The 17,332-nt window shown below is 39.7% G+C and overlaps 2 protein-coding genes and 3 long non-coding RNA genes across 5 annotated transcripts; all 5 read left to right on the top strand.

Moving 5' to 3' along the window:
• Positions 1-2,481: 2,481 nt before the first annotated feature.
• LOC4578434 (uncharacterized) lies at positions 2,482-3,435 on the top strand. Its single transcript, XM_001230701.2, has 2 exons — positions 2,482-2,589; positions 2,651-3,435. The coding sequence occupies exons 1-2, from the start codon at positions 2,556-2,558 to the stop codon at positions 3,397-3,399; spliced, it is 783 nt and encodes a 260-aa protein (XP_001230702.2). The 5' UTR covers positions 2,482-2,555; the 3' UTR covers positions 3,400-3,435.
• A 3,067-nt stretch (positions 3,436-6,502) lies between these two features.
• On the top strand, positions 6,503-8,420 carry LOC4577951 (uncharacterized). Its single transcript, XR_009766392.1, has 3 exons — positions 6,503-6,670; positions 6,737-8,267; positions 8,329-8,420. It is a non-coding gene; the product is annotated as an uncharacterized LOC4577951 (long non-coding RNA).
• Positions 8,421-9,228: 808 nt separating this feature from the next.
• Positions 9,229-10,241, top strand: LOC4577950 (uncharacterized). The gene is made up of 2 exons (XR_009766391.1): positions 9,229-9,783; positions 9,845-10,241. It is a non-coding gene; the product is annotated as an uncharacterized LOC4577950 (long non-coding RNA).
• Positions 10,242-12,039: 1,798 nt separating this feature from the next.
• Positions 12,040-14,811, top strand: LOC4577949 (uncharacterized). Its single transcript, XR_009766390.1, has 3 exons — positions 12,040-12,148; positions 12,212-13,902; positions 13,973-14,811. It is a non-coding gene; the product is annotated as an uncharacterized LOC4577949 (long non-coding RNA).
• A 452-nt stretch (positions 14,812-15,263) lies between these two features.
• LOC3291958 (putative uncharacterized protein DDB_G0271606) lies at positions 15,264-17,332 on the top strand. The gene is made up of 2 exons (XM_559853.4): positions 15,264-15,373; positions 15,487-17,332. The coding sequence occupies exons 1-2, from the start codon at positions 15,334-15,336 to the stop codon at positions 17,043-17,045; spliced, it is 1,599 nt and encodes a 532-aa protein (XP_559853.3). The 5' UTR covers positions 15,264-15,333; the 3' UTR covers positions 17,046-17,332.

Genomic DNA, 17,332 nt, shown 5'->3' with positions numbered 1-17,332 from the left:
CTCTCTCTCTTTCTCTCTCTCTCTCTCTTCCACTTGATCATCCCAGTCCTGCAAGACCAATATGTAAATCACCATTCAAGTGTTTGTGTGTTTGTTGCGCACATTGGGAGTTTGAAACCGAAACCGAAACACTTTGCCGCCGTTCCGAAACGAAATGTTCAACAACCACCACCACCACCACCACCATCATCATCACTCACCATCGTCGGTTCGGGTACGGTGGATTGGGATGAAGCTTGCTGGAAATTATCACAATAATAACAAGCGAACTAATAAGCTGAACTAAGCCTCGATCCGCTGTTACCTCGCGTCGAGCCCAAAATGATGATGGATGAAGCGGTTTCAAACGATCGAACAGGGTTCTGACGTTGGAGTAGAGGAGGAGCAGATGAGCGTTGTGCGATGTTCGGGACCAGCGTCTAAAGAGTGTCTAAGTGGGAGATAATGCCACATTTCCTGGCTGCTCCGTTCCGTTCAGGATTCTAAATCACTTCCAAGCGCTTTAAGTGGAAAGTGTGAAGAAAAATGCTCGTGGGAAAAACGGTTTTGTGGAGTTGAGTTTGTTGATGCGAGTTTTTTGGAATGATCTTGATCATTTACAACAGTTGAACCTAAAATATGAGGTTGAATTTAAAGCTATGATCCTATTTCTATCAATGTTCCTTATATCATGTAACGCAAAGCCAGCAATCTCTTTCTCCTGCAACTTGTTATCCTTTTTTATTTACAAACCTTCTAACAAGATCCCTACATCACTGCTCCACTTTCCTCACAACTTTAATTGAAACCGCTATTAACCACAACCTTCATCAACGTCCGTTCAACTTGCTCTTCTCCCCGAGTACGGTTAATTAAAACAACCCCCGTATGCGCGCTCCACATTCATTATTAACCACAATCACAAATAAGTGCAGCAAAGTGATTTAAACCATTTAAGCTAAACCAGCGCCCGACTGGGAAGAGCCAACCCAAAAGCGAGAAAGCCCTAATCGGGTACAAATTTTACTGTTTGCGTCAATTAAACGACCGTCGTAGTTTGTCGCTTCGATCAACGCGTTTTTTTTTTCTTTTGTCTGCTTGCTGTCGTTGTGTTGTAAGGTTGTTTTCTTCACTGCAGCTGCACAAATCCAATCCACTGAATTAATGCCTGTCCTCCCTCTTTTCGTTCCGGATGAGGCGACCCCGAGGGGAGTTGCTGCTTTCGTGCCTCCGAATGGGCAATTGAAGTGCGTTTCTAATCGGTTCCGATAGGCTAGTGAAAGTGAATTAAGACAAAATTTATGCATCTGGGCCAGTGTGCAATTGATGGTTGGTGCATTTTTTCCTCCAACTAAAACACATAATTTGTCTACACAATTGATCAGGCAGGGTATAGCACGGTCAGAGCTTAAGAATGGCACGCATTAGAATACCAAAATGTTTTGACAAAGTCCACCACACAAAACAGTGTGCGGAAGGAGGACATGACAATTTTGTAACCGATCCAATATGGAAGGCTTCCCATTCGGTCGCCTTTGTTCGCAATGCGCCACTGCCTGTTGACCACCGACGATGCTACGCTTATCAAATGTCATCACCAAGATAGAACATACACACACACGCAAAGATGGCGGATGTTTGAAATTTGATTTTCCCAATTTCACACCATCTCGATGCAAAAAAAAAGAACGTTCCCCAACAACACACACTCTGTCCCGTAGCAAACATATGACATTCGATGCGACACTGATCACGATCGCTCCGGCATCGGCCCATATGCTGCACCAAACAGGCGGGTGGATATGAAGGGTGATGTTCTCCTCGACTGTGGTGTCAGTTTGGGTGGTTGGTGGGTTTGCAATTTTATGAAAGCATCAACACAGTCCCATCCGTCCCCGGGGGGATAGAATGAGAACAAAAACCCAGAAGAAAAGCCATAAAGTTGGCTGAAAAATTGCACTACCGTTCGGATCGAGTTTCATACGGTGATGGAATGTTTGACTTTGGTCCGGCCACTCGCAAAAAGGGGGAGGTCGGCGAAAAAATGTGTTCACTGTTCTGGGTCGGCTCCGGTTTGAACTTTCGGTCTTCCAATATTCTCTTCCTTTTTTTGTGTTCGATGCGCTGCGCCATCAACAGTTTTCCCACGGGTGTCTCCTGGCCTAAACGGGGTGGTATTAACGGGTTCGGTCCAAAGATTGGCAGCAGTTTGACCTGACAGTTTGAAGTTTTATTCGGGAGGAGGCTCTAGCATAGTGTGTCACATCGGCGACCTTCATGGGGACGAGCTTTAACGAGACGAGAAGACCCGATCAAGTGATCATGCGCGAACGAATTGCGGCGTGCTCAAATCGAACATTGCCATTTGGGTAAACAACGTGCGCAGGGTGGCAGTTCTTATCGGTACATTTGTTTATCAGAAACACACACCGCAAAACCAAACCGCTTAACATGGCATACAGGACGAATTGCAACACTACATGTGTTTGGTAACAATTTTGTATCGCTGCAAGCCCCTTTTATTACACTTGCTCAAGATTTGCTCACTTCATTCTAGTGAATGGTGTGCTAGCAATATGAACGTTCTAATTCTTTGGGTGTTTGCTTTGGGTAAGCTGTGGAAGGTAGTAGAATTTTACTGTGATTTATCGCGTACTCTTTCCTCCCCAAGGTCTGATATGTCCGTCCACCACCGTATTGGCGGATGAGGTTCCCGCTCTGGTGCGAAAGGTGCGACAGCAGAACACTCTACCGCCGGATATGAAATCCGCTGTCAAAGGCGCTCCCACTACAGATCCAGTCATTGAAGAGGATGGCGAATTTGACGATGCTCTAAAGGGGCAACAGATAACAGAGCCGACAGGCATTAAGAAAACAACTCATCAGCAAGCCACGTCAACAACACCGGCAGTAAAATCGAAGGATCAATGGCAAGATGTGAAGGGTGGTAAAAACCCCAGAAAAGATACATCCGAATCTCCGGGGGATAGTTCCTCCAAAAACCCAGTAATCACTGATCAAACCAAAAAGACCACTGCACAGTCGGGTGCACCCAATGCTACTACAAACGCTACCACAAGCAATACGCCCCCTGCACCATCCCCGATAGTGGTCAACGTGAATGTGGTCGTTCAATCAGAACCTGCACATGGCGTTACCAGCTGTACAGCGCCAGATTATAATTGTCACCTTAAAGTTTTACCAGCCACCCAACGACCGAGACCGCCATCAAGGCCCAATCCTTTGTACGTTCCAAGAAGAAGCAGCTTTAGGCGGTACGATTCCGCACCAATCATGACGACCACTGACGCTGGTCACGAACACGAGCACATACACGTTGAGGGTAACGGGATAGATTATCCAAATTCACCAATAGGAATACCACGCAATTTGCGCAAGACATCATGTATCTTCTGTTAATGTCTTTTTAAAATAAAGAACAGTTTTTAATTCCTACAGCTATGGACTTAGCAAGCTTGCCTTGGTACGATCCTGTACGATTAGTTCTATGCTTTAATATTTTTCGTATCAAAATTCTCAACGGATTTCAGATGTTTTAAGCTATAATTTTGAGGATTCACAACCAATTATGATGAGAAGCGCTGAAGCGGTCACTGTGATAGGTCTTCCCTGTCTCAATATATTCACGTTTCATCAAGATACTCTTAAATCAATGCCATGGTTTATTTCATACCCATTTTGCGTGCAATATACATCCTACCTTATCACATTTTAGACATGGTTTAATAATGTGAAATATCAATAAGTTTCCATACAAATTTATGCCTCAAATTGATTACCCTAACCCAGCAAAACTGACTATAAAACAACGAGTACATTGTTTCATTCGCATTCCAGTTTCTGGGAATAAATTCAAACCAAGTCAAGCATCAGCTATTAACTGTAATCTCAAAATGAACTTCAAGCTCATGTTGTTGTTCAGCTGTCTGGCGATTCTTGGTAAGTCTCTGCAGAAGAATTAACAACACCGTGTCCTTTCATCGCATCATTTTCTTCTCTGTGCGTATACTTACAGCCACAGTAAGCTTCCTGCATGCGATGGAAGCAAACGAAGCTGAAGCAGCCGAAATGGAGTTCGGTGATATGCTGCGCCAAAAGATTCCGAAAAACTTCACCAAGCTTCCTCCGATACCGGAGGAACGTGGAAGGGGCAGGCATGGTTTATTGAACAAGCTTTAATTTCAAAACCACCGCACATAAGCACTGTGCAACAAGCCTAGAATTGGATTCAATCAATGCATTACATTGAAAGCAAATGTAATGCATCGATTTACTTTATTTCATTTCTTACCGAAGTGCTCGTTGTGTGCAACATGTTTTGTTTTCGAGTAATGAAATGAAAGATTTTCTGAAGCAATAATTTTATTCACAAAAGCGTTTAATTAACTCTTGTGTAGTAAACTCATATCACAAAGATGTCAAACTAATGGACCTCGAGGTCGTTCCATGCGGTCCGCTTACTCTTTAGCCAAAAAGTATTTTGAACATCTGATTCTACTTGGTTTTCGAATTTGAAGCTATTATTTTTTTTATTAATATTTACTAGTTTCCATCCCCAAGCATTTGATGAGCCAACGTCGGAGATCATCACTTTAAGCCCATCGTTTCCATCTTTCGTGAACGATGTTCACAATCAAAAACTGCTCAAACAGATTGATATTGGTGGCACAAATAATGACGAACAATTCATATTACATCGGAAATTCAAATTTCCTGCAAAGAACACATTCTTTTAAATTTCTCTTTACCATGCCGAATTTTCAACGCATTTTTTCTCTTTAGTTTTATAGATAATTTATTTTATTTTTTATTTATTTTATTCAACGCTTGTAAAGGACTCTTCTGCAATGGGTAAACCAACCAAGCTAGTCAAACACAATAATAGCTAACGAAGACCGAGACCATAGCCTTCCTAGTAGCTGCATTAAAAAGAGAATAAATTGTTACTTTTTATTAGATTAGGTTCAAAACTATATATTTTTGAAATAAATTAGAGACCCATCAAAAATAATGTGAGATAAAAGTCCTGTTGTAGTTTGTTTCTTATATTTACCAAAGCCTTCTTATACTGCACAACTTATAACTTATAACTTATGAACGTTTTGTTTTATACATATTTGTCTAATATAATGCGTTCTAGATACCTTCGTAGTTCAAACAGTTTGACATTGCTGTAATATCACTTCTGCTAGGGGGACCACGACTTCGCGGTAAATAATCATTGAGCAGCATTCAATACATCAGATTTTATTTAACAAAACATTATATTTAAAGGTAAGATACGGTAGGTATGTACGCTCTACGCAAAAAATAAAGTTTTGTTCCACAGAATATTACATTATGCATGGTTCAACCAAACGTGTACAAGCAAAAACAATTTGCTACTATAAAACAACGCTTTAGTTCATTTCCTTCCATCACTGTGCAAGTTGTACTTTGAATTCAAACAACATGAAAGCAATACTGTTCTTGGCTCTTGTGACAATTCTTGGTAAGTTTATTGTACTACCTAATGTGGTGTTAATCAAATTCATAATTAATTCATAACCGTTCTTTCTTTATGTTCTTTCTTTTCCCTCAGTATGCAGTTCGCATGCAGCGTTCTCGGGCGGGAATACACCCACTTACAAGCATATGCAGAATGGGTCCAACGGAGCACTCTTGACTGATATGTTGCGGCAGCGGCCCCCTGCCAGAACCACCAAACTTCCATCAATACCGGAAGAACGTGGTGGCAAATAATGATAGCGGGGTCATAAAATTGAAGCATTAGAAAATGTGTATAACAATGTTTTAATAAAAGCATCTTAGATTCAGACTTCATTGTTACTTAATTCATTTATATAACACACATACACAATGCAGTACATATCACTCAATGCCGCATACCTGCTTTTCTTAGAATTTTACGACTTTGTGTCCTGTTTCCCAGGCCATCGATCCATTTTTTTAGATAAATGCGTTGCTGTAGCCTAATCACTATCTTCTTAGCTTTGAAATGAAACCACGAATCAATGGGAGAGAAATGGATTAAAATGTTGTCTAAATTTAGTAAATATCATGCCAAAACGCTTACAAGCAGTAACAGATGCGTATGATAAAGCTACATAATGTTTGGAAAAATTATACAATAAAATGATAATATAATAAAATTATTTTCTTTACCTGATGAGGTGTCGAGATTTTAATTGTTCTCGTGAATTCACAAGAGCTTAAGGCTTTCTTTCGTAAAATATTTCTTAATTACCCACATATTGTTTTGTTAGTCAAAATATTTTTTATATGTTTTTATATTGTTTTATATATTTTTTATATGATTTTTATTTCTCTATATATTTCTCATTTCTCTCTATATTTCTTTCTGCACGATTTATATAGTATATTATTCTCTCATCGTTAATGTCGCTGTGTCATTTTTATACATTTTTTTTTTAATAAGAACCGTTTCCTATCAACTCCATCCAATCGGGCAACGTTCGATAATCAATTTATCCCTAAATCACGCTACATCACGCTCGCCAATCATGCATGCAAATCCATTGACCACTGTGACAAAGGTTGCTATAAAACCATTGGACCTATCATCGATCAGGGCAGTCGCATAAACAGCTCGACAGAAACGCATCAAGTATGAAGCTTACACTTTTCCTTGCATTTTTGACAGTACTGGGTAAAAGTGTTTGCTTTCTTTCACACTGAAAGTGATCAAGTTTTAATTGTTTTCTTTCACCAATAGCTACCATCGCCCATGCGGCAACGGTAGGGTCATCAAGGGCTGCAGGAATTACCGCACCTGTTGGAGGCCTCGAGTATACAACGGATGCTGGCCCGCCTGCTGAGATGTTGCGCCAGAATCAAAAATATTCCACAACGACCAGAAAAGCGGATGAACCGAGGTACATGCTTCGGGGATAAATCGACCCTCCGAACAGCGCATTGTCCACCTGAGGAATCTTGATAAGAATCTATCCCAGCTTTTAGATTTAACAGTGGGAAATTTAAGTATCGTCCGTGCTTGTAATATTTTTTAAGCTGAAAATTGCAAAATAAACAAAACAAGTAAGCAAAACAATTATTACTTTACACTTTTTTTATTGAAGTCGCTTACTGGCTATGAAAATATAATGCTTGCCACATCGCCGTATGTTGCGATCATTGTTCTCACCAATTATCTAATGCATCTTACGTTCTAGATTGCTATCTCCCCTGTTTCTCTGTTTCTCCCCTGTCCCCTGTTGTAAGGATAGCAAATCGAATCGAAAAAGGATCAAAATAATGGGAAAGGCCTGTGATAAATACTTACATGCATTGTCTTTAAACTAACGCTAACCAGTTGGCGTTAACTTATTGCATTGAAAGTATTAAAAATCTTTCTTACATTGGGGGCTTTTACGATATCAGCCAGCTGTTTTATATGGTGTTTGTCACTTACAGGTTTAAATCATGTCAACACTCTTTACAAAACCACTTACATAGCCCTTAGCCTTAGATTTTCAGCCCAGATTATTTCAGCTTAATAAATATTTAAACAAACGCCGATTCGTCTCAGGCACGTTCAGATTAGTGAATGAAAGATTGAATTTTTTGGAAGATGCATAAATATTGAGTGAATAATAGTTAAACGTTATTTGAACCATTTATTAAAGTTTCACAAAAGTGCTATAACATGTTTCAAACAGAAAAAGGAAAATAAAACAATTTTATAATGCATCTTAGTTTGTACACAAACGCTTCCATCCAATATGGCGGACCTTAACTGTCACATGGATACAACCCAGATGATAAATACTGTTCCACTGATAGACTGCAAATTTCAGCCATATGGCTTAAAATAAAGAAGAGATCATTGTTATAAAAATGTAAAGTATTATTAAACATTGAAACGAGATTAACATAGACACGTTTTGCCCCAAAAATTCTATGAATGAACCAACTCAACCAGTTTTTGACAACTTGGTGCAATTTGCTAGTACTCACCAAGTTGTACAGCATATATACTTTTTTTGTTAAACCACCATAGTATATCTACCAGAACATCAACAAAAGCTCTGCTTATCGAAGTAGCTCTAACACCCATAACGTAAGCAAAGGCAATCAGTTACAGTAAAGCATCACGCTTATTATTCCCAATTTCCATGACCCATTTGTTGTACACTACTCTTTTTGAATCACTATAAAACATCGCCTCCACCATAGTCCGCCGGTGAGTCCTAAAGACGCAATAGAAATGAAAATCATCGTAGTACTGCTTTCCTTGATTGCTATGGGTAAGTGGGTATCGGGTTAGCGTCAGTTTTCACGATCTCTTAATCCTTCCATTGCTTGCAGCGTTCGCCGCTTCAATACCATGGAGAAGTTATTATGTTTACCGCCCAGTTCGTGTAAGTCCTACACGAGACCAAGACGCACTCAACACTCAACATCTCCTAAATTATTTATTGGGGTTATATCAAATCAAACCCGCCCTACGAGATGTAGACGCTGAACCGCGCAAGCCTCCAAGATGTAATCCGTCCGACAGGGACTGTAACGACTATGACAATCCATTTGAAATCGAATTCTAAAATGGGAGCCGTCTACTATAACACTTGAATCATTTTTGTTTCTTTGCAAAGCGGTTCTAAACCATTTTTTACTGATTTTTGGCAGAGGTGTACGACTTAAACAAACATAAAAAAAAACAAAACAAAAAAATATCTTTACCAAATATAAACTAAAGCTTTTATCTTACTCGATTAAACCATACGATACAACGTCTACAACGGTATCAGCTTTGCGGTATAGCAATCAGCTTTTGCTTTTCAAAACATTCTCTTAGATCAACTTTAAAAGCTACCGATTTTACATATATGGAGTTATCGTTTTTTATCGTATACTTTATCGTTTTTATTGGCGATTCCGTTTCCAGTTCTCCTTTTGCTATGTTTTAGTTATTAAATTACCTCTCATTTTAATTTCAATGTCAATTTTGTCTTTTTGCCACCTTCCAAATTTATCATATTGCCTATTTTCTATTAACAGTTCAATGTGAATCTCTTTCGATTATTTATTGAACCGATGACAGGCTAGTAATAGTATTTGTTGTTGTTTTTGAATGGATCATTTCATTATTTAAGCATCGCTTTAAACATAATTGTCATTAACCGATCACTGCATTGTACTTCCTAGTAGGTACTGATCTTAAACGATACCGTTTCAACAATTATCTATTTCAACCATGACATCTATTTAACTCTAAAAACATTTGGATGATTTGTTGATTTTGTCGCACAATGTTAGAAATCCGAACTTTTTTTTTGTTTAGCTAGCATTCAGTATCTCCAGTATAAATTACTTTTCTACTACCTTGTGATGGTAGCTACTCCTATTCTCGACAATATAGTGACATAAACATTGGACTGTTTCGATCGCAATTTGGCCAAAGTCTACGATGGATTAACGATCAAGTATCGTTATGTAATATCGTATTCATTATCGGTTATACCAATCAGTATTAAATAAAATTAAATCATAATACACAAAACTAAGTAGCGTTATAACATTTTCAAAGCTGCTCCATGGCTATTCAAGCTGTGCTAAATTTATTGTTGCATTCTTAATTCCCGTAACTATCTTGCATTGAACGAGCACCACCGCTAGCTCAAATGTATCCTTTCTGAACCACTATAAAACGCCAGGCTTGTACCCTCTATTCTTCACACTGGGTAGTAGTCCCTCAACGAATACATCGTTCAGCTCGCAACATGAAAACTGTCATAGTACTGTTCGTCCTAGTGGCTGTTGGTAAGAGCGTGCTTGTAAACGATACAGAACATACATTACTAATTAGTGCTATTTTTTACAGCCACAGCAATGCAGCCATTTTATCACCCACAAGAGCAATTTCCCATGGTTGAAATCATGCCCATAAATACTTTAGATAACAGACAGTTACCCAAAATTTTGGAATCTCTTGTAGGGCTTGTTGACGGGTTTCTTAATGTTTTCGAAGCAACACGTCGTGGCGACCCTGTTGATCGTGAGAACATGCGGCAGCTTTTACAATTGTTACAGCTTTTACCTCCATTTGCAAAGACTCTCAATGAACAATTTGGTCAATGAACATAATTCGAAAAGGTTTCCAACCCACAAGTGAGGTAAGATTTGCACTGGAAGACTTCACACAAAAGAGAGCTGCGATGGGAATGGACGATCATAAATTTCTCTATCGGCATAAATAAATATATATTCGTACTTGCAAATTCGGAACATCATTTTTGATTGATGAAGCGATTATGGGAGAATTCTATGGACTAATTAAATTCAGTCCCTATTGGTTAATTGGGCAGTTCATGTATAATGGTCAGGATTTTTCGTTCACTAATTGCAGCATGAATCGCCCGTGAGTTATATCTTATCCATGTTATCCACACAAATTATTTTGAATTTTCCTAGTTTTTGTGCTGCCGTTTCAACAATTATACTGTTGATTGATTTCATTTCAGAGTCAAACGATCCCTTCATTCCTGGCATACATCTATCTAATCCTTTCAATAACACTTCATTCTTGTTTACGTTCTACATTATTTTAATTGGCCATTGATTTGCAGTACCTTCAACATTCTAACACAAAACCTTCTACTATTGCTGAAAGTATCACATTCCAAGGATTAACGTTCCTTGTCGAACGTATAAGCAGAACAAATTGGTTGAAGATACAAAACATCGTACACTAATCGCAATGAAAATACTAATAATTATTATCATTTTTGGAAAAAACACAACACGAGTAAACAAAATTAAGCGGCTTAATGACTTTTTCATAGTTTTACTATCTTCTTCCTCTTCTTATGAGCTCAGCAACAACCGTTGTCGGTCAACACCTGCCTGTACCAGTTGAGGGCTTGGTTTTCAGTGATTTTTGGATTACCCCCCATAGCAGGATAGTCAGTCCTACGTATGGCGGCACGGTCTATTTGGGGCTTGAACCCATGACGGGCATGTTGTTACGTCATAGGAGTTAACGACTGTACCACGAGACCGGCATAAAAGCTTCTTCAATATCGCATGAATGATTTAACGTCCTTCATGCTTTGCAAATAAGAAAGTTTGATAACTTTGTTAAATTGATTACAGAAGTTATTGTTTTATTGCAAGATATTTTGTATGCACTGGCGTTGCGAGACTGCTTATCATCAGTGCTTACAGCAGTTTCACTGAATAATCAAATAGCTACCGACTATCATAGGGGTAGCATCATTACAGTTTTCAATAAAGAGTTCACACTGTACATATAATTAGCCACTGATGAAAAAACATTTGTACAAGCAGTCACCAAAGAAATGAGTGTAGCTATGATTATAATGAATGATGATGACATTAACGGTTTGTTAAGAATAACATTAAAAGAATTGTATTTATTTATATCAGATTGTCCACACCATGAACCAAGCTCATAATTTCTCAACCATGCATGAACATTAACATTGTTCTAGAACATTTCCAACATTCAAAAACATATGATATTTAATTTTCCTCTTCTCTTATTGTTCTTCTATTTGCCGTGACGTCGCCCTACGCGGACATACTGGCCTATACAGGCTTTCGAGACTTAATTCATTACCACGTAGCCGGATAGTCAATCCTTGCTACGGGGTGCCGGTCCGGTCCATTCTGGACTTGAACCCATTAAGTCGTTCGAGTTGACGACTGTTCCACGAAACCAGTCTCTTATTGTTTGACTTGTAGAACACATATAGCAACCACGATTTATTATGGATGCGATAATGTTTACGTTAGTTTGACAATTTGAACAGCAACCTTGGTTTAAGTTGATTTATTATGAGTTTTATATGTTTTGTTTTGCTTGAATCTTTAGATCTATACATAAAACTAAATGGTATTTTACAATTTTCAATGCTGTTCTTTGTTTATTCAACCAGAGCCTAATTAATTATTGCATTCCTAATGCCCGTCAGTAAGTAATGCCCGTAACTATCTTGCATTGAACGAGCACCACCGCTAGCTCAAATGTATCCTTTCTGAACCACTATAAAACGCCAGGCTTGTACTCTCTATTCTTAACACTGGGTAGTAGTCCCGCAAAGAATACATCGTTCAGCTCGCAACATGAAAACTGTCATAGTACTGTTCGCCCTAGTGGCTGTTGGTAAGTGCGTACTTGTAAGCGATTCAGAACATACATTACTAATTAGTGCTATTTTTTTTACAGCCACAGCAATGCAGCCATTTTATCACCCACAAGAGCAATTTCCCATGGTTGAAATCATGCCCATAAATACTTTAGATAACAGACAGTTACCCAAAATTTTGGAATCTCTTGTAGGGCTTGTTGACGGGTTTCTTAATGTTTTCGAAGCAACACGTCGTGGCGACCCTGTTGATCGTGAGAACATGCGTCAGCTTAGCATTTTGCTCTCACTTTTACCTTCCATCGTAGAAACTGTCTATAGAATATTTGGTCAACCAACATAATTTGAAAGGGATTTTCAACCCACAAGTGAGGTGAGACTTTAACTGGAAGACCTCAAAGAAATGAGAGCTATGATGGAAATGGACGACCTTAAATTTCACTATTGGCATAAATAAATCTACATTCATGCATGCAAATTTTGGAGAGCCTTGTTTATCCCATTTCATTCCAATAACAGGTAGCTAGTTTATAAGTGATAAAATAGTGGCTTAAAGTAGTAATCATCTGTCGAAGGTTCTGCATTGTATCCCATACACGATTTCTCCAAGTATTCTTCAATTTTTGGATTTTTTTTATGAATTCATTTACAGCGCAGCACAAACATTGTCATAATACAGTTCGAACTGTCGGCTTCACGTCGGCGTACTCGTAAGCGATACAGAACACGGACCATACATGGTCTATATTTTCCATTTCCAGCAAACCATGCTTCTCATACAGAAGAACGGTACCAATGAAAGTAATACTATACTCATTTTTAAATTGACTGCCTCAGATTCAAATCACCTCTATTCGATCGAAGAGAATATCCAAACAAAATGTACGCACCAAGCGAGCCATACAATTGACGTCATTCGTATCGGTTGAATCGATTGCATGCTTGTGTAAACGAACATAGAAATCACTTCAAGCGATCAGTAATGATGTAACAATAATTAAATTGAACACTAAACTAACTAAACAACGATCAGCAAGCACTGGAAGTACCTGTAACGACCTCTGATTAAACTATGACTGGAGTATAAAGTCACCCACTTATTGTCCTGCAGTTGGTACCCAAATCTATCTCACGTAGCTATTTCAAAATACAAAGTTTACAAGGAAAGCTGTAGCAGAGCAACGACAAATGTTGCTGCGCCGATTGTTGAACATAGCTTTCTTGTAGGTGCAGCATACTATTGTAGACTATCGATACTATCGATTCTCAAGAGAACCTTTGACTTTTCCACGATTTCTAAGCCTTTTATAGACATTGATCCGCATTATGGTTCAAATTCCAAGTATATCATTCTTAATTTCGATAGGTTCTATTGTTAAATTTAATGCATTGTAACGTTTGCTGATGGATGGATGCATAGTAAAAAGTAAATACCTACACCCATTGATAAAAACGATTGAAAACTTCGTATACGATAGCAACACCAGCAACCGTTATCAATGATCTTATATTTGCTTTGCAAAACATTTTAACAAACCTAAACGACATCATAACATTTGCAAGGCTCCTCCATGGATATTCAACCACACTTCAATTAATTATTGCAACCTTAATGATGATTGCACCGCTGCCTGCTCCAATGTCTCCTCTCTCAACTACTATAAAACAGTGCACTAGTGACTGCAAAGTGCGCAGTAGTTTTTAAATAGAAAACTTCATTCAGAACACAACATGAAAACTGTCATTATACTGTTCGGCCTGTTGGTTGCGGGTAAGTTTCTTACTTTGTTCGAGATACCAAACACAGACAATACATTTAAATGAACTCTTCCAATTTGCAGCAAACGCAATCCCTTTACAAAGCCATGACCGTGTTTTTCGTGAGGAAATAGTTTTGCTAAGAAAGCCGTTTCACATTCCTTCATCGTTGCTAATCTGGCTGCCACACACTGTAAAATCAATCAGACGATCCTTTAACAGACCAGCACTGCGCCAAGACAGCAGTGACCTACCATGGTGCTCTACTATGACCGACGAAGAGTGCCTATTGGTACCAAATTTCAATGCGATCAAAACGAAAAACCATGATCATGTTTTCCATAAGGATGTAGTTTTAGGAAAAAGGTGGATTCCGCTAAATGTGATGCAACAAAATTTAGAATATATCAGACGATTGTATTATATACCAGCACTGCGCCAAGACAGCCGTAACCTGCCATGGTGCTCTATCATGAACGACGTCGAAAAATGCCTATTGGTACCAAATTTCAATGCGATCAAATCGAAAAACCATGATCATGTTTTCCATAAGGATGTAGTTTTAGGAAAAAGGTGGATTCCGCTAAATTAGATGCAACAAATTTTAGAATATATCAGACGATTGTATTATATACCAGCACTGCGCCAAGACAGCAGTAACCTGTCATGGTGCTCTATCATGAACGACGTCGAAAAATGCCTATTGGTACCAAATTTCAATGCGATCAAATCGAAAAACCATGCAATTAGCTCCAAAACATAAAACAAACTCGAAACTAGGCTCGATGTAACGTTCGCAAGAGAAAGGACCGAAGATAATCGCAAAATTGGTTATATTTAACACTCATCTTACATACCTCCAATCTACCCTAAACTACTAACTACATCGAAATAAACAACACTCTACAATTTACTGATTTAATGTTCGAATAGAAAGAAGCTTATTTGAAACCTATCACTTAACACTTATTTCAAACGAGTTCTCAAGCTCAGCAGTACTACGCGCTGGTAAAAATTACCCTACCCAGCAAATACTCTTTATATATACTTTCCACTATGGCTACAAACGCATTCGAATTTTTCCTTTTTCTAGCAGTAATTTGAATGTTTCCATTGCATGTTTCATTCAATGTAACATACAATTGAAAATTTAGCATGAACGCTACACGTTCAAAAACATGCACACCGACGTGTTTTTAATGTGGTTTTGCCTGATTGCGTGGTGCAAGAAGCACTCCTAGTGGTGTACATTCGATAAACAGCGTTTTCTACAAGAACGCAAGACAAATTTTACAACATGATCGACATCACATTCCCGCAGTACATGTACCGTAAGAAATTTGCCCACGGAGCGACACACATCAGACTACTATAAAAAGTGGCCTCGGATACCCATAGCCGCATAGTCTTCTGGTTTGTTTGTATCACTGATTCAACCGTAGACATGAAGGCTTCGGTAGCTCTGCTCTGCCTGGTGGCATTTGGTAAGTTTGACTCATTGACCTAAATGAGCAGAAATTACCGATTCTGTTTTTGACTGAGGTGTCTCTTTTTTCTTCTATCTTACCCTTCCACTTGTTAACAATTATCTATACAGCAAACGGTGCAGTCGTTCCGTTGTATGGTGGTGTCGACCAGCAGTTCGGTATTCCGAAAATCCCTCACCATGATCATGACCACCAAGTCCCCCAACATCAGCAGCCACATCAAGTTCCTCCCCAGGGTCACCAGCAGCATACCCCGCAGATTTATCCACTTCAAAGCCCCCAGCATCAACAAAAAGTCCCTCCTCAGGATCACCAGCCGCATATTCCGCAAATCTCTCCCCACGATCACCAGCAGCAAATCCCGCAGCTTCACCCACTTCCAAGCCACCAGCATCAACAACCGCAAATCCCTCCCCACGATCAGCAAATCCCGCAGCTTCACCCACTTCCAAGCCACCAGCAAAAACAACCGCAAATCCCTCCCCACGATCAGCAAATCCCGCAGCTTCACCCACTTCCAAGCCACCAGCAAAAACAACCGCAAATCCCTCCCCATGATCAGCAAATCCCGCAGCTTCACCCACTTCCAAGCCAGCAAAAACAACCGCAAATTCCTCCCCAGAAACATATTCCCCAACATCGTCAAAGCTCACCCGAGGAGGAACATCCTGATAGCCAATTTCCCCTACCGGATAATATGACAGAACAAGAGAAGCAGATCGGGAGGGAAATGCTACTGCTGAAGCAGATTGACAACATGATGCAGCATCGAAAGATACTGCTGCAGCAGCAGCTTAATGAGCACCGAGACCCACAGAACCACCAGCTTCCGTCAAGCCCAGCCGAGCAGCAGCAAAGGATCAAGGAGCAGGAGCAGCAAATTGGACGCGAAATGGAAGTGCAGATGCAGCTTGCAAAAGTGATAGAGCACCAAAAGCAGCAACTAGCGCAACAGATGGAAAACCCATCCCAGACACCTGGACAGATCAAGATGCACGAGAAGATTATCGGCCGGGAAATGCTGTTTGCACTCAAGCTCGATAAAGTGATGGAACTGGAAAAGCAGCACCTTCAGCGAAACATTCGAAGACTCCAGGCTCAGCATCAGGATCCTCCAAGCCCATCCCAGGAGCAAAGCATAAAGCAGCTGGAGCAGCAGATTCAACGGGGAATGCTAATGGTGCAGGACCTGCAAGAATTGATCCAGCGCCAAAAGAATCAACTGCAGCAGCATATTGAACAGAAGCAACACCCATACTACGAGAACCATCCCGACAGCCTGGTGAAACTGAAACATCATATTTCAGAGCAGGAGAGACAGATTGGGCGTGAAATGCTATTGCAAAATCAGCTAGAGACTTTGATGCAGCATCAACAGGAACAACTGCAGCAGCAGATTGAACAGCAACAACAGCAAACCCAACAGCTACTGCCTCCGAGTGCATCAGAACAGGAAGACTATTTCACGGAGCAGGCAAAACAGATTGGACGGGAAATGCTAATGCAGTTGCAGCTGACCAAACTAATGCAAGAGCGGGTGCAGCTGCAGATAGAGCAGGCGCGAGAATCTCAACAGGAGCCCAATGATGTTCAACATCTTGAACCCCCAATGGAGGAGATTCCCCAGGAACCCCAGGTTTTCGTGCCTGTGCTGGTCGTCGAAGGATAAGAAGTTTTGGGAGTGCTTCCGCAGTGAAACGAAAACGATTTCTTGGACAGCTACAACATGGTAGTAAAAAGGGCTACTAACACTTGGAACAACAAGCACTAACGGTTCAAGGTCATTGATGAGTTCTTTTCCTTTTTTTTTGGTTACTTTACATTCAAGGTTACGATGGTGACGAAGAAATCTTTTAACAATATCTGACCGCTCATGGTAGCAACGAATTCTAAATTTTGCAGACACTTTTTCTACGCTTCAATATATTGTTTCTATACAGAAGATACTACAACTAA

The sequence above is a fragment of the Anopheles gambiae genome, chromosome 3, assembly GCF_943734735.2.
Source record: "Anopheles gambiae chromosome 3, idAnoGambNW_F1_1, whole genome shotgun sequence".
NCBI lineage: Eukaryota > Metazoa > Arthropoda > Insecta > Diptera > Culicidae > Anopheles > Anopheles gambiae.
This window is presented reverse-complemented; position numbering and strand designations above follow the sequence as displayed.